General features: G+C 35.5%; 1 protein-coding gene across 4 annotated transcripts in view; it reads left to right on the top strand.

Annotated features, from left to right (window-relative positions):
- Positions 1 to 26,054, top strand: part of BRWD3 (bromodomain and WD repeat domain containing 3) — a 210,210-nt gene that overhangs the window by 143,586 nt on the left and 40,570 nt on the right. For 3 of the 4 annotated variants that reach the window (XM_055338287.1, XM_055338286.1, XM_055338285.1), the window contains exons 20-24: positions 718 to 811; positions 2,498 to 2,647; positions 11,142 to 11,218; positions 11,804 to 11,972; positions 13,037 to 13,150. In XM_055338287.1, the coding sequence (XP_055194262.1) occupies positions 718 to 811; positions 2,498 to 2,647; positions 11,142 to 11,218; positions 11,804 to 11,972; positions 13,037 to 13,150 (604 nt within the window). The remainder of the gene's footprint in view (positions 1 to 717; positions 812 to 2,497; positions 2,648 to 11,141; positions 11,219 to 11,803; positions 11,973 to 13,036; positions 13,151 to 26,054) is intronic. The other variant, XM_055338288.1, reaches the window with a different exon arrangement.

Below are 26,054 nucleotides of genomic sequence, written 5' to 3'. Positions count from 1 at the left end.
GCCTTTTACTGATTCATCCAACAAGTAGCAATCATAATTTAATTTCACCTTTTCTTTCTATAGCAATAATAAGAAAAAAGGAGACATAGCTAATTTATGAACTCCTGGCAGTAGAGCAATTTGAAATAATACTTTGCTCAAAATGTTAAAATACAGTTGAAAGAAGGAAGTCAAATAGATACTTGTATGCCAGTGTTCATTGCTATATTATCCATAATACCAGAACAATAGAAATAACTCCATTGTCTGTTCTCAAATGAATGGATAAACAAATTGTGATATATACATACAAGGGAATATTGCTCAGTCATAAAAAGAATGAAGTTCTGATACCTGCTACCACACGGATAAGCATTAAAAACATGCTAAGTGAAATACCAGACACAAAAAGATAAGTAGCAGATGAAATATATATAGAGATATGAAATATCTAGAGTAAGCAGATTCATATAGACATAAAGTTGATTAGAGGTTAACAAGGACTGGTAGAAGGAGAAATAGAGAGTTACTATTTAGTGGTTACAAAGTTTGTTCGGAGTGATGAAAAAGTTTTGGAAATAGTGGTGATGGTTGTTACACAATATTGTAAATGTCAGTAATGTATACCTAAAAATGGTTAAAGTAGCAAATTTTACCTTTAAAGATTTTTTGTTATCTGACTTTAGACTGTTGGTTTGATTTTTGATGATTTTCTGTCACTTTGACATTTGTTATTAGGGTTCAGGAAGAATGTCGAACTGCAAAAGGTGACATAGAAATCAGTCTTTATACAGTTGAAAAGAAGAAAAAGCCATCTTATACTACCCAAAGGGTAAGTTTAGTTTTATAGTACTTTGGGATATACTGCTTGCAAATATTTGCAGATACTAAGTTTTTCAAAGGTAGCAGTTATGTATTAAGCAGCTATTTTGCTAGTTGACTACATATAGGGAGCCTATTTTTTAACGCCAAATTGAAATACATAGCAATTATTAATAAAAAAGAATTACACACAAAAAAAAGAATTACACAAAGTCAGGACATCCTCCAAAATTTAGGATATGTGGTCATTGTAAGTATAAAACATTTGTATTAAAATACCATTTTTATATGGTTAGAGTAAAACCTTAAAATTGTTGGCTGGTCACTAATCACAGTGTAAAAAAATGTTTAGATATCCTAGTAGTCACAAACCACTACCCATGCTCTAAATCTGGTCTACAGCCTATTCCTGTTAATGTAAGTTTTATTGGAACACAACCATACTTATTAATTAACATATTGTCTATGGCTGCTTTCATATACTATAGCATTGAGTAGTTACAACATCTGACTTGCAAAGACAAAAATATTTACACTCCGTCCATTTACAGAAAAGGCCCACTCTTGGCCTACCTAATTATATAGGAGCAAAATCTGATCTATTTTGGAAAGATTCATATTCCCAGTAGAAACTGCTAAGCAGGGAATCAGATTCCTATACTTCATTAGGTACATAGTAAGCCCCTTACTAGTATTCTGATATTGAACAAACTAGTGGCATAACAATGTATGTTCTTATTCCCAGATCAAACTATAACTCCTGAAAAGTATGGTAATGTGGATAGTCTAAGATGATATTAATTTTATTAAAGAAATCTAGGCAATGGGCACTGAATTTTAAAAGTGTTTTTCAGTATTGATAAACACAATTTTAGGTAAGTATCATATGAATATCGTCAAATATCCTTAGATAATATTTTTTTGCGACATTCTTAATTTTTAAATAAGCTTTGTTAGCTTATTTGATGTTCTCCAACAAGGTTATTTTCTTAGAGATTTTGAATGACTCAGATCCATGATTTATATTATTTTCTCCTGCTAAGCTGATTTGTCAGATATGTCTGAGACTAATTAACAAGGCAGTTGGGTCTGTAAACATTTTATATTAAAAATGGGAAATATTTACATATAGGATAAGAAACTGGTCCTTGATACTGATTTATTTATAAGAATTTTAAATTTGTTTACTCCAATAGCATACTACGGTTTTAACTTTTACATAAAGGTATATTATTAATATTTTATACTTGTAAAGGTTAGAAGAACATATTTTTCACGTTAATTTTAGTTAAAAATTAAATATTTTTATCGGTTTATCAAATGTAGTTTTTTAGAAAACTAAAGAAGTACATATTAAGAATTACATATACATAGGTATGATATAGATATCTTGCTTCATCTTGTAACAAACTATGAATAATATAGAATATGTAAATTCTGAGTCAGTCCATTCTTACAGCCCAAAATTTAGGCACTCTTTAACTTGATCACAAAATTTTCAAAATAGGAAAGTACTCAATATTAATGGAAGGTGGCGTAAATATACATGTATCTTGTATTTTCTTTTTGGGGATTTATTCCTAATTGTTACATCTATCCCCACCCTACCCCTGCCCAGTTGATTTGCTTTATATATGTTTGTGTTTGATCACTGGGCCTTCAATTTTTTTAAATCTATATTCTTTCTGTTTTACAGAACGATTATCAGCCTAGCTGTGGGCGGTCTTTAAGAAGGACACAGCGTAAGCGTCAGCATACTTACCAAACACGGTCCAACATAGAGCATAATTCACAAGCATCATGTCAAAATTCAGGTGTACAGGAAGACTCAGACAGTTCCTCAGAGGTTAGATGTCTGCTATTTACTCAGTGTAATTTTTGGTTTCCCCATTAGTATCATCACCTTGGATTTACTTTTAATAGTCATTTTAATAGAAACTAGTTCTAATAATTTTCTTTGAAGATTATTCTTTAGTAAGACATTTAATAGGCAAATTTGCGCATTACATTGAAGTCCTTTACATATATTCCCTGATTTATACCTAAGATTTTTTTTTGCTTTTTTTTTATTGGAGTTCAATTTGCCAACATATAGCATAACACTCAGTGCCCCCTCAGTGCCCGTAACCCAGTCACCCCAACCACCCGCCCACCTCCCTTTCCACTACTCCTTGTTCATTTCCAAGAGTTAGGTGTCTCTCATGTTTTGCCACCCTCACTGATATTTTCACTCACTTTCTCTCCTTTTCCCTTTATTCCCTTTCACTAATTTTTATATTTCCAAAATGAATGAGACCATATAATGTTTGTCCTTCTCCGATTGCCTAACCTCACTCAGCATAATACCCTCCAGTGCCATCCTCGTCAAAGCAAATGGTGGGTAATAATGCTGGTTCTAATGGCTGAGTATATTCCATTGTATACATAGACCACATCTTCTTTATCCCTTCATCTTGTGATGAACACCAAGGCTCCTTCCACATTTTGGCTATTGTGGACATTACTGCTATAAACATTGGGGTGCAGGTGTCCCGGCATGTCACTGCATCTGTATCTTTGGGGTAAATCCCCAGCAGTGCAATTGCTGGGTCGTAGGGCAGTTCTATTTTTAACTCTTTGAGGCACCTCCACACAGTTTTCCAGACTGGCTGTACCAGTTCACATTCCCACCAACAGTGCAAGAGGGTTCCCCTTTCTCCACATCCTCTACAACATTTGTTGTTTCCTGTCTTGTTGATTTTCACCATTCTCAATGGTGTGAGGTGATATCTCATTGTGATTTTGATTTGTATTTCCCTGATGGCAAGTGATGCAGAGCATTTTCTCATGTACTTGTTGGCCATGTCTGTGTCTTCCTCTGAAATTTCTGTTCATGTCTTTTGCCCATTTCATGTTTGGATTGTTTGTTTCTTTGCTGTTGAGTTTAATAAGTTCTTTATAGATCTTGGATACTAGCCCTTTATCTGATACGTCACTTAGAGATATCTTCTCCCATTCTGTAGGTTGTCTTTTAGTTTTGTTGACTTTCTTTTGTTGTGCAGAAGCTTTTTATCTTGATTAAGTCCCAATAATTCATTTTTGCTTGTGTTTCCCTTGCGTTTATGGATGTATCTTGAAAGAAGTTACTGTGGCCAAGTTCAAAAAGGGTGTTGCCTGTGTTCTCCTCTAGAATTCTGATGGATTCTTGTCTCACATTTTGATCTTTCATCCATTTTGAATTGATCTTTGTGTATGGTGTAAGAGAATGGTCTAGTTTCATTATTCTGCTTGTGGCTGTCCAATTTTCCCAGCACCATTTATTGAAGAGACTGTCTTTTTTTCCAGTGGCTAGTCTGTCCTGCTTTGTTGAATATTAGTTGACCATAGAGTTGAGGGTCCACATGGATTCTCCATTTTGTTCCAATGATCTATGTGTCTGTTTTTGTGACACAAGACAGTACCACACTGTCTTGATGACCACAGCTTTGTAGTACAACCTGAAATCTGGCATTGTGATGCACCTAGCTCTGGTTTTCTTTTTCAATATTCCCCTGGCTATTCGGGGTCTTTTCTGATTCCACACAAATCTTAAGATGATTTGTTCCAACTCTCTGAAGAAAGTCCATGGTATTTTGATAGGGATTGCATTAAATGTGTAAATTGCCCTGGGTAGCGTCGACATTTTCACAAAATTAATTCTGCCAATCCATGAGCATGGAATATTTTTCCATCTCTTTGTGTCTTCCTCAATTTCTTTCAGGAGTGTTTTGCAGTTTTTAGGAAATTGAGTCTTTACCTCTTTGGTTAGGTTTATGCCTAGGCATCTTATGCTTTTGGGTGCAATTGTAAATGGGATTGACTCCTTAATTTCTCTTTTGTCAGTCTCACTGTTAGAGTTTAGAAATGCCACTAATTTCTGGGCATTGATTTTGTATCCTGCTACACTGCCGAATTGCTGGATGAGTTCTAGCAATCTTGGGGTGGAGTCTTTTGGGTTTTCTATGTACAGTATCATGTCATCTCCAAAGAGGGAGACTTTGACTTTTTCTTTGCCAATGTGAATGCCTTTTTTTTGTTGTTGCCTGATAGGTGAGGCTAGGACTTCTAGTACTATGTTGAATAGCAGTGGTGAGAGTAGACCATCCCAGTCTTGTTCCTGATCTTAGGGGAAAGGCTCCCAGTATTTCCCCATTGAGAATGATATTTGCTGTGGGCTTTTTGTAGGTGGCTTTTAAGATGCTGAGGAATATTCCCTCTATCCGTATACTCTGAAGAGTTTTGATCAGGAATGGATGCTGTATTTTGTCAAATGCTTTCTCTGCATCTATTGAGAGGATTATATGGTTCTTATTTTTTTTTTCTTGGTGATATGATCTATCACATTGATTGCTTTACGAGTGCTTAACCAGCCTTGCATCCCAGGAATAAATCCCACTTGCTCATGGTGAATAATCTTCTTGATATATTGTTGGATCCTATTGGCTAGTATCTTGTTGAGAATTTTTTAATCTGTGTTCATCAGGGATATTGATATATAATTTTCCTTTTTTTGTGAGGTCTTTGTCTGGTTTTGGAATTAAGGTGATGTTGGCCTCATAGAACGAATTTGGAAGTATTCCATCTCTTTCTATCTTTCCGGAAGAGCTTTAGTAAAATAGGTATTCTTTCTTCTTTAAACTTTTTATAGAATTCCCCTGGAAAGGTATCAGGCCCTGGACTTTTCTGTCTTGTGAGGTTTTTGATGACTGCTTCCATTAATTCCCTGGTTAATGACCTGTTCAGGTTTTCAATTACTTCCTGTTCCAGCTTTGGTAGTTTGGGGTTTTCCAGAAATGCATTCATTTCTTCTAGATTGCCTAATTTATTGGCGTATAGCTGCTTATAATAGGTTTTTAAAATCGTTTGTATTTCCATGGTCTTGGTGGTGATCTCTCCTATTTCATTCATGATTTTATTAATTTGAGCCTTTTCTCTCTTCTTTTTAATAAGGCTGGCTATTGGTTTATCTCTCTTATTAATTCTTTCAAAGAACCAACTCCTGGTTTTGTTGATCTGTTCCACAGTTCTTCTGGTCTCTATTTCATTGAGTTCTGCTCGAATCTTTATTAACTCTCTTCTTCTGCGGGGTGTAGGATCTATTTGCTGTTTTTTCTCCAGCTCCTTTAGATGCAAGGTTAGCTTTTGTATTTGAGTTCTTTCCAGTTTTTGGATGGATGCTTGTATTGGGATGTATTTCTGCCTCGGGACTGCTTTTGCTGTATCCCAAAGATTTTGAATGGTTGTATCTTCATTCTCATTAGTTTCAATGAATCTTTTTAATTCTACTCTAATTTCCTGGTTGACGCTTTCATCTTTTAGCAGGATGCTCTTTAACATGCACGTGTTTGAATTTCTTCCAAACTTCTTGTGATTTGATTCTAGTTTCAAAGCATTATGGTCTGAAAATATGCAAGTGACAATCCCAACTTATAGTATCAGTTGAGACCTGATTTATGACCCAGTATGTGGTCTATGCTGGAGAAAGTTCCACATGCACTTGAGAAGAATGTGTATTTAGTTGCATTTGGATGGAAAGTTCTGTAAATATCTGAAATCCCTCTGGTGCAGTGTATCATTTAATGCTCCTGTTTGTTTGGAGATGTTGTACTTAGAATATCTGTCAATTACAGTGATCCCTGTGTTCAAGTCTCCCAGTATAAGTGTATTATTATCTAAGTGTATCTTAACTTTGGTTATTAATTGATTTACCTACTGGAAGCTCCCACATTAGGGGCATAAATATTCATGATTGGTAAGTCTTCTTGTTGGATAGATCCTTTTAGTATGATATCATATCCCTCTTTATCTCTTACTATAATCTTTGGGATAAAGTATAATTTTTCTGATATGAGGATGGCTACCTCTGCTTTCTTTTGAGGACCATTTGAATGGCAATGGTTCTCCAACCTTTTATTTTCAGGCTGTAGGTGTCCTTATGTCTCAAATGAGTCTCTTGTAGGCAGCAAATAGATGGGTCTTGCTTTTCTACCCAGTCTGAAACCCTACCCCTTTTGATGGGATCATTAAGCCCATTCATGTTCAGAGTTACTATTGAAAGATATGAATTTAGTGTCATCATGATACCTATTCAGTCCCTGTGTTTTTGGATTATTTCCTTGGACTTCCTCTTTCTTTTACAGTGTCCCTCTTAATATTCCTTGCAGAGCTGGTTTGGTAGTCACATATTCTTTCAGTTCCTGCCTATCTTGGAAGCTCTTTATCTCTCCTACTATTCTGAATGAGAGCCTTTCTGGATAAAGTATTCTTGGTTGCATGTTTTTCTCATTTAGGACCCTGAATATATCCTGCCAGACCTTTCTGGCCTGCCAGGTCTCTGTGGAGAGGTCTGCTGTTAACCGAATACTTCTCCCCATAATGTTTAGGGATCTCTTGTCTCTTGCTGCTTTAAGGATCTTCTCTTTATCTTTGGAATTTGCAAGTTTCGCTATTAAATGTCAGGGTGGTGAACAGTTTTTATTTATTTTAGTGGGGGGATCTCTCTATCAACTGCATCTGAATGCCTGTTTCCCTCCCCAGGTTAGGAAAGTTCTCAGCGATGATTTTTTCAAATACACATTCTGGTCCTCTGTCTCTTTCGGTGGCCTCTGGAATCCCAATTTAACATAGATTTTTTCCTTCTGAGGCTGCCATTTATTTTCCTGAACATTTCCTCATGGTCTTTTAATAGTGTTTTTCTTTTTTCCTCAGCCTCCTTCCTTGCCATCAACTTGTCTTCTATGTCACTGACTCATTCTTCTACCTCATTAACCCTTGTCATTAGGACCTCCAGTTTGGATTGCGTCTCATTTAATTGATTTTTTTTATAAGTTAATTTTTATTGGTGTTCAATTTACCAACATACAGAATAACACCCAGTGCTCATCCCGTCAAGTGTCCCCCTCCGTGCCCATCACCCATTCACCCCCACCCCCCGCCCTCCTCCCCTTCCACCACCCCTAGTTCATTTCCCAGAGTTAGAAGTCTTTATGTTCTGTGTCCCTTTCTGATATCTCCCACACATTTCTTCTCCCTTCCCTTATATTCCCCTTCACTATTATTCATATTCCCCAAATGAATGAGAACATACACTGTTTGTCCTTCTCTGATTGACTTACTTCACTCAGCATAATATCCTCCAGTTTAATTTCTGCCTGATTGGATCTAAATTCTGCAGTCATGAAGTCTCGTGAGTCCTTTTTGCTTTTTCCAGAGCCACCAGTAGCTTTATAATAGTGCTTCTGAATTGGCTTTCTGACATTGAATTGTAATCCAAAATCTGTAACTCTGTGGGAGAGAGGACTGTTTCTGATTCTTTCTTTTGTGGTGAGTTCTTCCTTATAGTCATTTTGCTAAGTGCAGAGTGGCTAAACACAAGTCGTACTGTTTAAAGGTAGGAAAGAAGGGGGAAAGGCAGGGGGGAAACAAACAGAAAACAAGAAACAAAGAGGTGTATCCTCTGAATCTGTATACTATAAGTCCCTTGACTTCCCCTGGAGCTTTCCAGTGCTGCTTGGTTAAGATCTAGCTCTTCCCCTGTCCTTCCATGTTGTCTCTGCTGGAGGGGCCTGCTGTGCTGATTCTCAGGTGTGTGCACCTGTGGGTGCTGCCCCACCCCTGCCAGGTGCATGGTTCATTGGGAGCTGTTTATATTATGAGGCCCCTGTTTCCTAGCAGTCCTCCTCAGTCCCAGGCACAAGGTGACACCAAGAGGAATAACAAGTGGTGGTGGCCATCTCTCTAGCCCTAGAGTCAGCTCCCATTCTGCAGGGGCCTGGATGCTCCAGTGGCAGGGGGACCTGATCTGTACAGCTCGGGGCCACCTGGTGGCAGGACTGTCCTCACTCTCCTGTGCCCTCTTGGCCTCCTCTTGTCCCAAGGGGAGTGCTGGATCTTGCGCTGTGTCTCCTGGCACGTTGGGCTCTGGGGCCTGCGCTGCTGGAATCGCGTTCCTGGGACGGCACAGCCCCCCCCACGTGGAGCCGCCGCCTGAGCTGCTGCCTGGGCTGCTCCCTGGGCCCTGCTGCGTCCATGCTCCAGCCCTTTAATGAGCTCGGTCTATGGTGTGTGGCGTGCTCTCCCCAGGTCTCATTTCCTCTGTTAGTGTCCCCAGGAACCTGGGAGCTCCACTGGCCCTCCTGGTATGTTGCTCGAGCTCCCTGCAAGTGCCTTTCCGTCTGGGAAGATTGGTAAAGTTCCTGCTTCTCCGGGACTGGGCTTTCCTGTCCTGGAGGCACACCTGGCCTTAGCCTGGCTCCTCGTGCCCCCCCCCACTGGATGCTTTTTAGTTATTTTTTTCTGTCTTCCTACCTTGATAGAAGCGCGAACTCTTCTCACTGTAGCATTCCACCTGTTCCCTCTTTAAATCTCAGGCCGAATTCTTAGGTTTTCAGGGTGATCTGAAAGTTATCTAGGCAAGTTGGTGGGACCAGGTGACTTGGGGATCCTACTCTTCTGCCATCTTGCTCCGCTCCCAATAAGATATTTTTTTTTTGAGAGCATAAAATATGCCAGTAAAGTTTGACTTTCAGGGACACCTGGGTTGCTCAGTGGTTAAGCACCTGCCTTTGGCTCAGGGTGTGATCTGGGAGTCCTCAGAATGAGTCCCACATTGGGCTCCCTGCATAGAGCCTGCCTCTCTCTCTGCCTCTCTGTGTCTCTCATGAATAAATAAATTCCTTAAAAAAAAACTTTGATTTTTGGACAGTGAGAAAAGAGTGAGAGGTAATTTTCCCAGAAATAAAAAGTGGAATATAAACAGTGATAGTTTACAGTCCCAGACCTGGTTTACTGTGTAATCAGCTGAATACATAGATTTTCCTTTATTGTTGACTTTATCAGTCTTGGAAATTACTAAGTGATGGCTTCTTTCAGTCCCACTTTTTTTCATGGTAAAGAATAGAGTATTAGAATAGAGAAGGACAAACATTATATGGTCTCATTCATTTGGGGAATATAAAAAATTGTGAAAGGGAATAAAGGGGAAAGGAGATAAAATGAGTGGGAAATATCAGAAAGGGAGACAGAACATGAAAGACTCCTAACTTTGGGAAATGAACTAGGGGTGGTGGAAGGGGAGGTGGGCGGGGGGTGAGGGTGACTGCATGACAGACACTGAGGTGGGCACTTGATTGGATGAGCACTGGGTGTTATTCTCTATGTTGTCAAATTGAACACCAATAAAAAATAAATTTATAAAAAAATAAAACTTGTAGTGAACTTTGGACATCAGAAATAAACAAACATTACATTAAATAAAAACAAAAAGAATAGAGTATACCAATTCTTTTCTTCCTTTCTTCTGCAGTCCTGTCCTTTTGTCTCTTTAGTTGTTAAGTGGATAATGTCGGTTTAATCAATCATTGGCAATATATGGCACTCCTATCATTTTTTCAGCTTTCACAGTTGTTTAATTCTTATCAATGATGCCCTTCCTTCTCTCCCCCACCTATGAAAATCTTGAACTAAAAAGAATGGTCAGATATTAAGGAATGTTGTTACCTCTCTAATGTGATAATAGTGGTGTGGTTTTGTTTTAAAAAAGAATCCTAATCTTACTAAATGTTCGTAGTTAAAATGGGTTTTTTGTAAGCATTTACTTTCAAATAATTACTTGGGTATGAGTCATTTGGTCATGGTACAGATAAAACAAGACAGGCAGCGAGTTATTGTCTAAACTGGAGATTGTGTACACAAGGGTAATTTATTCCCTCTATTTTGGTATGTTTGATATTTCACATAATAAAAAGTTTATTAAGTTTTATGGAGAATAGTTATATTAACTTGGCAGAGGCATATAGATATTTTTTAAACAATGATTTTAATATTTAAGAGGGTTATATTTGAGAATCTTAAGGAGTCTGTTCAGTCTTTGAAATAATAAACGATGTTCCATATCAGTAAGATAGTAGATGTTAGAAAGGTTTTAATACCTGGTAGGCTTAGTTGTGAGTTACAGATATATGTAGAAAAATGATTATGTCCATTGTTAAAAATTTATTTATTTATTTTAGAGAGAGAGAGAGCATGAGTGAGTGAAGGGGCAGAGGGAGAAGGAGAGGAGAGAGAGAATATCAAGCAGACTCCCCACTGATCACATGCCCATCATGTGGCTCAATCCCACATTCATGAGGTCACAATCTGAGCTGAAACCAAGAGTCACATGCTCAACTGACTGAGACATCCAGGTGCCCCAGATTATGTGTATTTTAACTGGATTGTTGGTTAGAGGAAATACAAAAAGTGTTATAAAACAGGTAGTGTGTGCTAAATAATAATATGCTGATTAATAACCATGTATCTCAATTGCTGGCTCCTTGTTGCAGGAAGATGAAACAGTTGGCACAAGTGATGCTTCTGTAGAGGATCCTGTTATTGAATGGCAAAGTGAAAGTTCTTCCAGGTAGTTTTAATGGCTTTGATTTGGTCAAAATTATTTGAGCATTTTAAATTTAATGTGAAATTGTGTTCTTGTAAGACTCTGGTAAAACCATAGTTAAAATAGTATTTTATAATAGAAAGGCTGCTTGGTTGGAAATCCAGAGACTTGTTTTATCCTGGTTCTGCCAATATCTTTTTGGGCATGTCACTACACATCAGTTTCCTCATTTCTAAAATAAGTTGTTTTGTAAATTCAAAACTCTGCATCTTAGCAGGCTATATTTAGTTGAGTTTTAAAACAGCTATATTTAACCATTTCCAGGGATTAGGGGCATCTTTATTAAAGGAAGCTTTTGTGACTTAGACAGGAAGTTTGAATTTTAAATTCTGTTATGGGAAATGAACCACTATACTTTATCCAAGAAGCATTTCACTAAAATAACTTAAATAATGATCAAAAATCTATATTGATATTTTTCTGTTGTTAGAATTAAATCAAGCATATTATTTATAATGCTATTTTATTACAAAATGATCATCTTTCAGTTAGGATGCAAAACTATTCCTTTTCTAAACTTACATATTCATAATTTTGATATTTTTATAGTGATTCATCAAGTGAATATTCTGATTGGACAGCAGATGCTGGAATAAATTTGCAGCCTCCAAAAAGACAGACTAGACAGGCAACACGGAAAATATGCAGCAGCTCTGAGGAGGAGAATTTGAAGACACTAGAAGAAAGGCAAAAGAAACCTAAACAAACTAGAAAGAAGGTTTTTAAATTTACAAATTGTTTTTGTTGTTTTTGTTTTTGACTTTGACACTTGAATAATAGTAACAGTTGACTTTTCTCTAAAAATAACATTCCATCTGGGAAACTAAGTAAAATTGTTTAAAATTACTTTAAAATAAAAAGAATTTCATTTTTTTCTGTTATCAAAAGTAGAAGCCAGAATATCTTCATTCTTATTTTAGTCATTATTAAATTAAAAGATTGGTAATCACTTCTCAAAATATAGTAGAGTTTTACATAATAAGGTACTGTAATATAAGTGTTATTCTTGTCATATTTCTTTTCATAAATTTCTTTTAAAGATTCATTTATTTATTTATTTATTTGAGAGAGAGAGCACTAGTCGGGGAAGGGGCAGAGAGAGAGGAAGAGCGAGAATCCCTAGCAGATTTGCCACTAAGCATGGAGCCTGACCACATGGGGCTCAATCTCACTGATTATGACCTGAACTAAAATCAGGAGTCGGACACTCAACTGACAAGACACCCAGGTGTCCCTCTATACATTTTTGACTTATAAAATGGAAGAGTATAATAAATCACGTAGGACTACTTCCATTTCTTTATATATTTTATTTCATCCCAATGATGGTTTCTCTTCCTCACTATAATTTCATTTGTACTAGGTAAAGACTTAATCCACATAGTTATTTGAATATTCATTTTAAAAAATTATTTTGTACATATTCTGTATCCTGTTGCTTTAGTAGATAGAATTGTCTTCTTGATTGTTACAATTTTACTGTCAAAAAGATCCTGTGTTACTTATATTCAAATTCACATGGTATTCTAGGGATGTGAAACTATGTGGTTCTTACATAGTACATAATGTCATATTATTATCTGTCAGCCAAAATTAAGCAACATATTAAAGAACTCACTAGATTATCTTTTTATTTTAAAATTGTATATAATTGATAAATGAAAAATTTTTAAATTTGTATATTTTAGGTTTTATTATAACCTGATTTTTTTAACATTCTCTGTTATTTTTCATACTACTGTCATATATTTATGGCTTGTATATTTGTGAACTATATTTTAGAAAGGAGGACTGATTTCTATGGCAGGTGAACCCAATGAAGAATGGTTTGCCCCTCAGTGGATTTTGGATACCATACCACGACGTTCCCCATTTGTCCCACAGATGGGAGATGAGGTAATTGTTACCTATTATAACTTTTTCTCTTGGAACCTCAAGAGCACTCATTTTAATCAGTCTTAGGTCATTTATATTCTCAATTCTATTATAGTTATATGTACATTGTCTTAACAGCACTCCTCCATCATGTATTCTTGTGGACAGTGACGGAATCTTACTAATTTTTTATTGTTTGTTTTGTCAAAAACCTACCTCCATGCTTCAGATACAACATATAATGCAAAGACAGAGTTTGATTAAAGAGGAACAATACCTTTATTGCCTTCCCAGGCAAAGGAGGCTACAACAGGGTATGATCTTTAAAAATTGCAAGTCTCCTGGATGAAGGGGTTAGGGGTTACTATAGGGAAATACAGAATCGAGGTGGTTTTGATAGGAATTTTCTACTTCCTACCACTACTTTTGTCATGTCGTTAGAGTGGTAACAAGTTCCTGAAACAAAAGGCTAAGAAAGGAGGAGGAAAGGTTTGCAGAGAAGAGGTAGAAGGTTACTTTAAAATCTAGATACATTACTATAGCCATTTTGATTTCTGTTCAACTTTATGCTTTTAAGTGGTTTCATTTGTAGTACTTAGCACAGATTCTTCAATATCTTAGATGCTCAGAGAATATTGAAATAAATTGGTTGGCTTATGAAGTCATGAAAATAATTGTCTTTATTTTTAGCTTAATTGCTACTTAGTAAAATTAAGTGTTATTTTGATCCTAATTCAAGTCCTAATATTCTTTTAAAAAAGCCCATGCTCGACCTGATAGAAAATACATTAGAGAACAATTGCCCCTTTCAGTGATTAGAAGAATGTCATTTTATGGGCAGGTACTTCCTACTGAGCCTATGATTGAATAACATTGTCATATTTATCACTGGTCAGTTAAAAATAGATTTAAATTCTATCCCGTGAGAAAATTTTCATTTCCTTATGAAAATTATAGTAACATTGTAATATTTAACTAAAATTGGCTTGCATACTCTCTGATATACTGAATAATCATTCATTTCTGAGTGATTAAATGCTTACAGTTTTCAAGACTAATAATAGGAATATGATATTGTCTTTATAACAAAAGAAGGGGCAATACTTTGCAAATGGATCTAAAAGTCATGGGACCAATAAAAATTTCACCAAATGTTTCTATATTTGCCCATTATAAATATTTTATACTAGACATAGTGATCAAGCAGTCTTATAAATGAAGAATTACTTTGCAATTACCTTTTAATATTATAAAATTTTGATTAGCACTTCCCCGATGATTAGTGATGTTGAGTATCTTTTCACATGTGTATTGAAGATCTGTGTATATTCTTTCGAAAAGTATCTATTCATGTCTTGTGCCCATTTATGAATTGAATTATTTGATTTTTGGGTGTTGAGTTTTATAACTTCATATATTTTGGATATTAACCCTTTATCAGATAGGTTATTTGCAAATATCTTTTCTCATTCCATTGGTTGCCTTTTAGTTTTGTTGATTGTTTCCTTTGCTCACAGAAAGATTTCATTCTGATGTGGTCCCAACAGTTTATCTTTGCATGTTTCCCTTGACTCAGAAGACATATGTAGAAAGAAGTTACTATACCCAATATCAAAGAAATTAGTGCCTCTCTTCTCTTTAAGGATTTTTATAGTTTGAGGTCTTAAGAAAACCATAGAAGATAATGGGGAGTCTATTACTGCAGAGATAAAAGAACTAAAACTAGTCAGGCTGAAATAAAAAAATGCTATAACTGAGATGTGAAACAGATTGGATGTAATGACGAGGAGGGAGAAGAACAAATAAGTGATATAGAAAATAAAATAATGGAAAATAATGAAGCTGAAAATAACAATGAAAGGAAAATATTGGATCATGAATGTAGACTTCGGGAATTCAGTGACTCCATAAAGCATAATAACATTCATATTATAGGGGTCCCAGAAGAAGGGAGGGAAAAGGTGGCAGGTTTATTTGAGCAAATTATAGCTGAACACTTCCTTAATCTGGGGAAGGAAACAAAGATTGAAATCTAGGAGACAGAATTCCCACCAAAATCAACAAAAGCAGACCAACATGAAGACATATTGTAGTAAAATATGCAAAATACAGAGATAGGAAGACATCCTGAGATCAGCAAAGGAAAAGAAATTCCTAATTTACAAGGGAAGACAAATCATGTTACCAGAAGACTTGTCAACAGAATCATGGCAGTCCAGAAGAGAGTACCATGATATATTTTCATATTTTCCCCATTCAGCCATAATACCTGATCCAATAAGGCCTTCATTCAGAATAAAAGGAGACAAAGAGTTTCCCAAACAAACAAAAACTAAAGGAGTTTGTGACCACTACAGTAGCTCAAGAAATAGGAAAAAAACTTTGAGTGGGAAAGTAAATCCAAAGGCAAGAAAGACTAGACAGAAACAGAGAAAATCTCCAGAAACAACAAGGTAACATAGGTAACAGAATGGCACTAAGTTTATAGCTATTAATAATCACTCTGAATGTAAATAAACTAACTGCTTCAGTTAAAAGACATAATGTATCTGAATGAATCAAAACATAAGACCCCCCCCCAAAAAAAAGAAAAAAAAAACATAAGACCCATCTATGTGCTGCCTACAATAGGCTCACTTTAGACCTAAAGACACATACAGACTAAAAGTGAAGGGATGGAGAGCCATCTATCATGCTTATAGATGTCAAAAATTCTGGAATAACCATACATATATCAAACAAACTAGATTTTAAACCAAAGATAATATAACAAGAGATGAAGAAGGGCACTATATCATAATAAAGTGATCTATCCAACAAAAAGCCCTAATATACATTTGAATATTTATGCTGCCAACTTGGTAGCACCCAAGTATATAAATGGGTTAAGAACAAACATAAAAACTCAGTGATAATAATACAAATGTATTATGAGACTTTAACACCCCACTTATGGCAATGAACAGATAACCTAAGCAGAAAATCAACAGGGAAACAATGGCTTTGAATGATAGACTGAATGAGATAGATATAACAGATATATTCAGGACATTTCATCCTAAAGCACCAGAATACACATTCTTTTTGAAAGCACATGGAATGTTCTCTGGGATAGATCACATATGGGGTTACAAATCAGGCCTCAACAAATACAAAAGGACTGAGATCGTACCATGCATAATTTCTGACCATGATCTGAAACATGAAGTCAGCCACAAGAAGAAATTTGGACAGACCACACATACATGGGTATAAAAGAACATCGTACTAAAAAAATGAATTTGATTAACCATGAAATTAAAGAAGAAATAAATATATGGAAACAAATGAAGATGAAAACACAATAATCCCAAACTTTTGGCATGCAGCAAAAGCAGTCACAAGAGGGAAGTATATACAAAACAAGCCTACTTCAAGAAGCAAGAAAAGTCTCAAATACACAACCTAACCTTACATTTAAAGGACCTAGAAGTGGTACAGCAAATAAAGCCTAAAGCAGGCAGAAGAAGAGAAATAATAAAGATTAGAGCAGAAATAAAAGATATAGAACAAAGAAAAAGGGCAGCCCGGGTGGCTCAGCGGTTTAGTGCTGCCTTTGGCCCAGGATCGAGTCCCACGTCGGGCTCCCAGCATGGAGCCTGCTTCTCCCTCTGCCTGTGTCTCTGCCTGCCTCTCTCTCTCTCTCTGTGTGTGTCTCTCATGAACAAATAAATAAATAAATAAAATCTTAAAAAAAAGAAGAAACAAAACCAATAAAACAAATCAGTGAAACTAGGAACTGATTCTTCCAAAGAATTAATGAAATTAAAAAAAAAAAGAACTAATGAAATTAAAGAACCTGGGCAGCCCCGGTGGCCCAGTGGTTTAGCACAGCCTTCAGCCCAGGGCGGGATCCTGGAGACCCGGGATCGAGTCCCACGTCAGGTTCCCTGCGTGGAGCCTGCTTCTCCCTCTGCCTGTGTCTCTGCCTCTCTCTCTCTCTGTGTGTGTGTCTCTCATGAATAAGTAAATAAAATCTTTAAAAAAGAAAGAAATTGAAAAACCTCTAGCTAGATTTATTAGAAAAAAAAAGAGAGAGAAGAGAGAGAGAGATAAAGGACCCAAATAAATAAAATCATGAATGAAAGAGGGGAAATCACAACTAACACCACAGAAATATAAAAACTTATGAAAATGTTATTAAAAATTATGCCAGAAGTTGGGCAATATGGAAGAAATGGATAAATTCCTAGAAATGCATAAACTACCAAAATTAAAACAAGAAGAAATAGAAAACTTGAAGATATGAAAAATCACCAAAAAATTAAATCAGTAGTTACAAATCTCCCAACAAACAAAAGTCCAGGGCCAGATGGCTTCACAGAAGAAGTCTACCAAACATTTAAAAAAGAGTTAATACCTATATTCACCAAACTCTTGGAAAAAATGGAAGGAAAATTTCCAGAGTCATTCTATGAGACCAGGCTTACCTTGATACCAAAATCAGACAACAACCCCACTACAGGGGTACCTGGGCAGCTAAGTCAGTTAAGCACCAACTCTTCGTTTTGGTTGAGATCATGATTTCAGGGCCATGGAATTGATTTCTATGTTGGGCTCCACACTCAATATGGAGTGTGCTTATCCCTCTTCCTCTGCTCCTTCCACTGTTAATTCTCTCTCTCTCTCTCTCTCTCTCTCTCTCTCTCTCTCTCTCTCAAAAATAAAAAATAAAAAAATAAGAAGACCCCATTAAAAGTGAGAATTATAAGCTTGTATCCCTGATGCATATGGATGCAAAAATTCTAAAGAAGGTCCTAGCAAATTGAATCTAACAGTACTTAAAAGAATGATTCACCAGTCATGGGATTTATTCCTGGGTTACAAGGGTAATTCAGTATTTGCAAATATATCAACATGATAACACCACATTAATAAAAGAAAGATCAAGAACCATTTCATTTTCTCAATAGATGCAAAAAATCTTATGACAAAGTACAGCATTCATTCTTGGGAATAAAATGACCTCAACAAAGTAGGGATGAGGGAACATACCTCCACATAATAAAGTCCGTATATGAAAGACCCATAGCTAATATCTTCTTCATTGGGGAGAAACAGAGTGTTTCCTCTACATCAAGAAGACAGGGATGTTCATTTTCACCACTGAATTTAACATACCTGAAAGTCCTATCCACAGGAAAGAAAAAGTAATAAAAAGCATCCAACTCAGTGAGGAAGAATTAAGTTTTTACTCTTTGCAAATATCCTGATGCCCTGTAGAAATCCCAAGGGACCCCACCAAGAAGTTCCTAGAACTGATACACAAAATCAGTAAACTTGAAGAATACAAAATCAGTGTACAAAAATATTTTGCATTTATATACACCAGAAATGAAGCAACAAAAATAAATCAAGGAAACCATCCCATTTCCAGTTGTACCAAAAGCCAAAAGAGACCTATGAATAAACAACCTATCCACAGAGGTAAAAGATCTATACTCTGGAAACTAGAATAATTATGAAAGAAATTGAAGAGGACACAAAGAAATTGAAAAATGTTCTATGTTCATGGATTGGAAAAACATATTGTTAAAATGTCTATACTACCCTAAGCAATCTGCACATTTAATGCAATCCCTATCAAAATTCCACCAGCATTTTTAACTGATGTAGAACAAACTATCCTAAAAAACACAAAAGACCCTGAATAGCCAAAGCAGTCTTGAAAAAGCAAAGCAAAGCTGGAGGCATCACAGTTCCAGACTTCAAGCTCTATTACAAAGCTGTAGCAATCAAGACAGTTGGTAAATTGAACACCAATAAAAAATAAACTTATTAAAAAAAAGACAGTATGCGACTGGCAGAAAAACAGACACATACATCAATGGAACATAGTAGAGAACCAAGAAATGCACCCGTAACTAGATAGTCAACTAATCTTCGACAATGTAGGAAAGAATATCCAATGGAAAAAAGACAGTCTCTTCAACTCATGATGTTGGAAAAACTGGACAGCAACATTCAAAAGTATGAAACTGGTACACTTTTGTGCACCATATAAGAAGCTAAATTCAAAATGGATGAAAGACCTAAATGTCAGACAGGAATCCATCAAAACCATAGTGGAGAATCATGGAGAAACCATTTTGACATTGGCTATAGCAACTTCTTACTAGACATGTTTCAAGAGGCAAGGGAAAGTAAAGCAAAAAATGAACTTATTGGGGCTTCATAAAGATAAAAAGCTTCTGTACAGCAAAGGAAACAACAAAACTAAAAGGCAGCCTTTGGAATGGGAGAAGATATTTGCAAATGACATATCTGATAAAGGGTTAGTATCCATAATATATAAAGAACTAATAAAACTCCACACCAAAAAAACAAATAATCCTGTCTAGAAATGGGCAGAAGACATGAATAGACATTTTTCCAAAGAGAATCTTCAGATGTCTAACATCCATGCACATGATAAAATGTTCAAGATGTCATGATCAGTGAAGTATAAATCAAAACCATGATGAGATACTACCTCTCACCTGTCACAATGGCTAAAATTAACAACACAACTCCAACAGATGTTGGAGAAGATGTGGAGAAAGAGGAATACTGCAGTGTTGATGGGTATGCAAATTGGTATAGCCACTCTGGATAACAGTTTGGGGGTTCCTCAACAAGTTAAAAATAGAACTACTCTAAGACCCAGCCATTCAGTACTAGGTATTTATCCAAAAGATACAGAATTACTGATTCAAAGGAGCACCTGCACTCCGATGTTTCATTTATCAACAATAGCCTAATAATGGAATGAAACCAAATGGCCTTTGATTGATGAATGGATAAAGAAGTGGCATATATATACAATGTAGCATTACCCAGCCATCAAAGGGAATGATATCTGACCATTTGCAACAATGTGGATGGAGCTAGAGTATTTATGCTCAGCAAAATAAATCAATCATATAAATACAAATACCATATGATTTCACTCATGTGGAATTTAAGAAACAAAACAGATGAACATAGGGAAAGGACAAAAAAAGAGGGGGAAGCAAACCATAAGAGACTGTTAAATATAGAGAACAAACTGGGTTACTAGAGGAGAGGTGGAGAGCGGATGAGCTAAATGGGTTATGGGTATAAAGGAGGGCACTTCTTGTGAGCACACTGGGTATTACATGTAAGTGACGAATCACTAAATTCTACTCATCAAACCAATATTACACTATAACACTAACTAGAATTTAAATGACAGCTTGAAATAGACAAAAATGAAATTATATGGTTTTTATCCTTTCTCTCACAAATCTCTCACGTAATAAGATTAATTACGTGATTTGCAAATATTGAACCACCTTTGAAACCCAGGAATAAATCCTACTTGATATTCGTGAATTATTTTTTAATGTTTTGTTGGAAGTATTTTAATGAGTATATTTGCATCTATGTTTATCGGGGATATTGGACTGCATTTCTTTTTACTGGTGTCTTTATCTGGTTTTGGTATCAGGATAATGCAGGCCTCATAGAATGAATTTTGATGTTTTCCTTCCTTTTCTACTCTTTGGAATATTTGAGGAAATATACGTATTTACTCTTCCTTAAATGGTAGAATTCATCTGTGAAGCCTTCTGGTCCTAGACTTTTTTATGTTGGGAGATTTTTCACAAATGATTCATTTCTTTGCTGGTTATTTTTGTGTTGAAGTCTTCTGTTTCTTCCTGTTTCAGTTTTGGTAGGTTATATGTTTCTAGGAATTTATCCCTTTCTTCTAGGTTGTCCAGTTTATTGGCATATCGTTTTTCATAGTGTTCTCTTATAATGTTTACATCTCTGTGGTGTTGTTATTTCTCTGCTCTCATTTGTGATTTTATTTATTTGGATCCTTTCTCTTTTGTTTTTGTTAACTCTGGATAGAGTTTTATAAATTTTGTTAATTTTTTTTCAAAGAAACTGCTCCTGGTTTCATTCATCTTGTAATTTTTTTTTAGTTTCTTTTTTTTAAAGATTTTATTTATTTTTTCATGAGAGAGAGAGAGAGGCAGGGACACAGGCAGAGGGAGAAGCAGGCTCCATGCAGGGAGCCCAACGTGGGACTGGATCCCGAGTCTCCAGGATCAGGCCCTGGGCTGAAGGCGGTGCTAAACCGCTGAGCCACCCAGGCTGCCCCAGGGATCCCCATTTTTAATTTCTTTATCATTTACTTTTTCTGTAATCTTTATTATTGCCTTCCTTCTTCTGGCTTTAAACTTCAGTTTTTCTTGATCCTTTAGGTGGAAGGTTAGGTTGTTTCTTTGAGATTTTTCTTGCTTTTTTGAGGTAAGCCCATATAGCTTATATACTTTGATCATCGGACTGCTTTTGCTACATCCCAAACATTTTGGACTGTTGTGTTTTCATTTTCATTTGTTCCCATGTATTTTTTAAATTTTTTCTTTCATTTCCTGGTTGTCCCATTCATTGTTTAGTAGCATTTTGTTTAACCTCCATGCATTTGTTGTTGTTCTAGGTTTTTTTTCTTGTGGTTGACTTCTAATTTCATAGTTTTATAGTCAGAAAAGGTACATGGTATGACTTCAATTTTTTGAGGCTTGTTTTCTGACCTAATATATTCTGGAGAATGTTCCATGTACACTTGAAAACAGTGTGTATTCTACTGTTGTAGCATAGAATGTTCTGAATATTTCTGTAAAGTCCATCTGGATAAGTGTCATTCAAAGCCATTGTTTCCTTGTTGATTTTCTGTTTATTTGATCTACCTGTTCATATAAATGGGGTGATAAAATTCCCTACTAATATTATATTATTACCAAGTAGCCTTTATGTTTGTTAGTAGCTGCTTTATATATTTGAGTGTTTGCATTTTGGGTATGTAGTTATTTACAATTTTTAAATCTTCCTGCTTGATTGCCCCCTTTATTATGCTATAGTGCCCTTTTCATTTCTTGTTACATTCTTTCCTTATAATGTCTACTTTTTCTGATATAGCTACTGCTGCTTTCTCTTGACCTGTATTTGAATGATAAATGTTTCCTCATCTGCTTGTTTTCGATCTTCAGGTATCTTTGACTCTAAAATGAATCTTACATAGGCAGCACATAGAAAAGACTTGTGTTTTTATCCATTCTGACACTCTGTGTCTTTTCATTGGAGTATTTTGTCCATTTACATTCAGAGTAATTATAGATAGATATGTACTTATTGCCATTTTATTACTTGTTTTGTCCTTGTTTCTGGAGATTTCCTCTGATCCTTTCTGATCTTTGTCACTTTTGGTCACTCCTTTCCCCTCAAAGGGTCCCCTTTAATATTTCATGGCAGGTCTGATTTTGTGGTCATGATCTTCAGTTATTGTTTTTCTAGGAAACTCTTCATCTTTCCTTCTATTCTGAATGATACCCTTGCTCAATAGGGTATTCTTGACTGCTGATTTTCCCCACTTAGCACTTTGAATATATCATGCTGCTCCTTTCCTGCTGGCCAAGTTTCTGTTGAGAAATCTGCAGCTGCCTTATGTGTTTTCTCTTGTGCTTTAAGGACTTATTTTCTCTTTCTGCTATTCAGACTTTCTTTTATCACCAAATTTTGGACATTTAATTATAATATGTCTTTTTTATTTAAATTCAATTAATTAACATATAGTGTATTATCAGTTTCAGAGGTAAAGTTTAGTGATTCATCAGTTGCATAAAACACCCAGTGATCATTACTTCAAGTGCCCTTCTTGGTACACATCACCCAGTTACCTCATTCCCTGACTCGCCTCATCTCCAGAAACCCTCAGTTTGTTTCCTCTAGTTAGCAGTTTCTTATACTCTCTGAATTTGTTTTATTTTTCCTTCGTTTCCCCTACGTTCATCTGTTTTGTTTCTTGAATTCCACATATGAGTGAAATCATACGATAATTGTCTCCGATTGACTTATTTTGCTTAGCATACCTTCTAGTTCTATCCATATCATTGCAAATGGTAATATTTCACTTTCTCTGTCTATGGAAATCTGGGCTTTTTCCATAGTTTGGCTATTGTGTACATTGCTGCTATAAACATTGGGGCATAGTTATCCCCTTGCTCACTATGTTTGTATCCTTTGGGTAAATTTATAGTAATGCAGTTTCTGGGTCCTAGGATAGCTCTATTTTTAATGTTTTGATGAACTTCCATACTGTTTTCCAGAGTGATTGTACCAGCTTGCATTCCCACAAGCAGCATAAAAGGGTTTCCCTTATTCCCCTTTCTTCCCAACATCTGGTGTTTCCTGACTTCCTAATTATAGCCATTCTGACTGTTGTGAGGTGTATCTCATTGTGGAATTGATTTGTATTTCCCTGATCCTGAGTAATGTTGAGCATTTTTTTGTGTGTCTCTTGTTTATTTTTGTAAGTCTTCTTTGGTGAAATATCTGTTCATGTCTTCTGCCCATTTCTTGACTGTATTATTTGTTCTTTGGGTGTTTATTTTGATATGTTCTTTATAGATTTTGGATCATAACCCTTTATCTGATAAGACATTTGCAAATATCTTCTCCCATTGTGTAGGTTTCTTTTGGTTTTGTTGACTGTTTTCTTTTCTGTGCAGAAGCTTTTTACCTTTATTATGTCCCAATAGTTCATTTTTGGTTTTGTTTCCATTGCCTTTGGAGACATGTCTAGCAAGAAGTTGCTGTGGCCAAGGTCAAAGAGGTTGCTACTTATATTCTTCTCTAGGGTTTTTGATGGATTCCTGTTTCACATTTAAGTTTTTCATCCGTTTCAAATTTGTTTTTTGTGTATGGTGTAAGAAAGTGGTCCAGTTTTATTCTTCTGCATGTGGCTGTCCAATTTTCCCAACACTATTTGTTAAAGAGTCTCTTTTCTCCATTGGATATTCTTTCCTGCTTTGTCAAAGATTATCTGACTAAATTACAACACGTCTTGGTGTTGGCCTGCTTTTGTTTAATTTGAATGGAGTCTCTTTGCCTCCTGGATCTGGATGTCTGTTTCCTTCCCCAGATAAGGGAAGGTTTCAGCTTTTGTTTCTTCAAATAAATTTTCTGCACCCTCTTCTCTCTCTTCTTCTTTGACTCTTATAATACACATGTTATTAGATTTGATGAAGTCACTAAATTCCTTAAATCTATTCTCATGTTACATAATTCTTTCTTTTGTTCAGGTTCATTACTTACTACTACTTTGTCTTCTAGGTAACTAATGCATTCGTTTGTCTATTCCGAATTGCTGTTCACTGAATCAAGTATGTTTCTACTCTTATTTATTGCTCTTTTCATATCTGATTGTTTTTTAACTCCTTTGTCTCTGTAGTATCTCCCTGATGTTTTCTGTTCTTTTCTCAAGCCATGAGTATCCTTGACTGTTGCTTTAAATTCTTCATCAGGTGTGTTACTTATATTTATTTTGTTTAAATCTTTTTCTTTAATTTGGGAAGAATTACTCCATCTGTGATTTCATCTAAGTCTGTCTTCTCTGTGTTATAAAAGCCAATTATACTTCCTTCTTTGCAAAAAGAACACTTGACAAAACAATACAAGGATTTGTAAATTCTTTGATCTGATGAAACAACTCTCTATAGGACCATATTTATCTTGGTGGAATCACTTTACGTCTATTTTGCTAAACTTAGCATATGCTTATATACTTCAAGACTAGTGTGTATTAGGTAATGACAGTTGTACAGGTAATGGAGTAGATATATAAGTGAATCAGACAATTAAATACATAAATTAAATAATGTTTTTAAAGAATTCATAAAACACATGATTTTTATAAAATCAACTCTTAATGACAACATTACTTTTTACTTAGAATGTTAAGCCCTCAGTATTTTGCCTGGATGGCCATACCCACAGATCACTGCCTTTGAAAATGCTCATTATTCAAAGTCTAACTTAAATGCCAACTTCTCCTGGATATTATCCTTGCTTTCCATTTGCCTGACACTCTTTCCTCCTGAGCTTTCATACCTAAATTATTTTTCTTGTATGATACTTAGTATATTCTGCCTTATATCATACTCATATATTTACATGTCTGCCCATATCCTTTTTGAAAAAAAATATTTTATTTATTTATTTATTCATGAGAGAGACACACACAGAGAGAGAGAGAGGCAGAGCATAGGCAGAGGGAGAAGTAGGCTCCAAGTAGGGAGCCCTAGTAGAACTCAATCCCAGATCCCGGAATCACACTCTGAGCCGAAGGCAGACACTCAACCGCTGAGCCACTCAGGCATCGCGTCTGCCCATATCCTTGAGTGAAAAGATTTTTATTTTGATATGTTAACCAGGGCACCTAGTGCCTTGTATATACATATCCAATCATTATTTGTTGAGTACAGGAATAAATATATAATAAATGATATCTGGATAATATGTTTATTATTGATATTTTACCTTTTAATTTATATATTAGCATTTAAGCCTTTTTAGTGTTCTACTTGTATTTTTAGAAAAATTCTGACTTAGACACCATTGATTGGTAGAGTGTATCTGTATTTTTTAAATATCAGTATTTTTTTAAATGTTACTTTTTTAATTTTATTATCTCTATTACCACTTTAAAATTATTGGGAGTGAGAAATTTTTTCTTATAAATCAGAATATGAATATAGTGTTGTATGTTCTCCTAAGGAGGTGAAAGGCATTAACTAATACTACATGAATTCATTTTCTTTCCATACTATGCCAGCTCTGATGTTAATTTTTTGCAAAATAAAAATTCTAATCTATTGGAAATTACTCTATTTAAGTGGCCTGTAGTTAGAATTGCATATATGTGTGTGTGTATATATATATATATATAACATATATATACATATAAAACATTGATATTTAGAATGTTAATTATTGTTTGAAATATAGTACTTTAAAATATGAACCATTTTGTGTACATTTGTCATTGGTCCCTTTCTTCAGAAATTTGTGAAGCAGCTAATGGGAAAAAGATTGTGTG

Source organism: Nyctereutes procyonoides, unplaced genomic scaffold (assembly GCF_905146905.1).
Source record: "Nyctereutes procyonoides isolate TBG_1078 unplaced genomic scaffold, NYPRO_anot_genome, whole genome shotgun sequence".
Lineage (NCBI taxonomy): Eukaryota > Metazoa > Chordata > Mammalia > Carnivora > Canidae > Nyctereutes > Nyctereutes procyonoides.
Note: the sequence above shows the minus strand (reverse complement) of the source record. Positions and strands in the feature narration are given on the sequence as shown.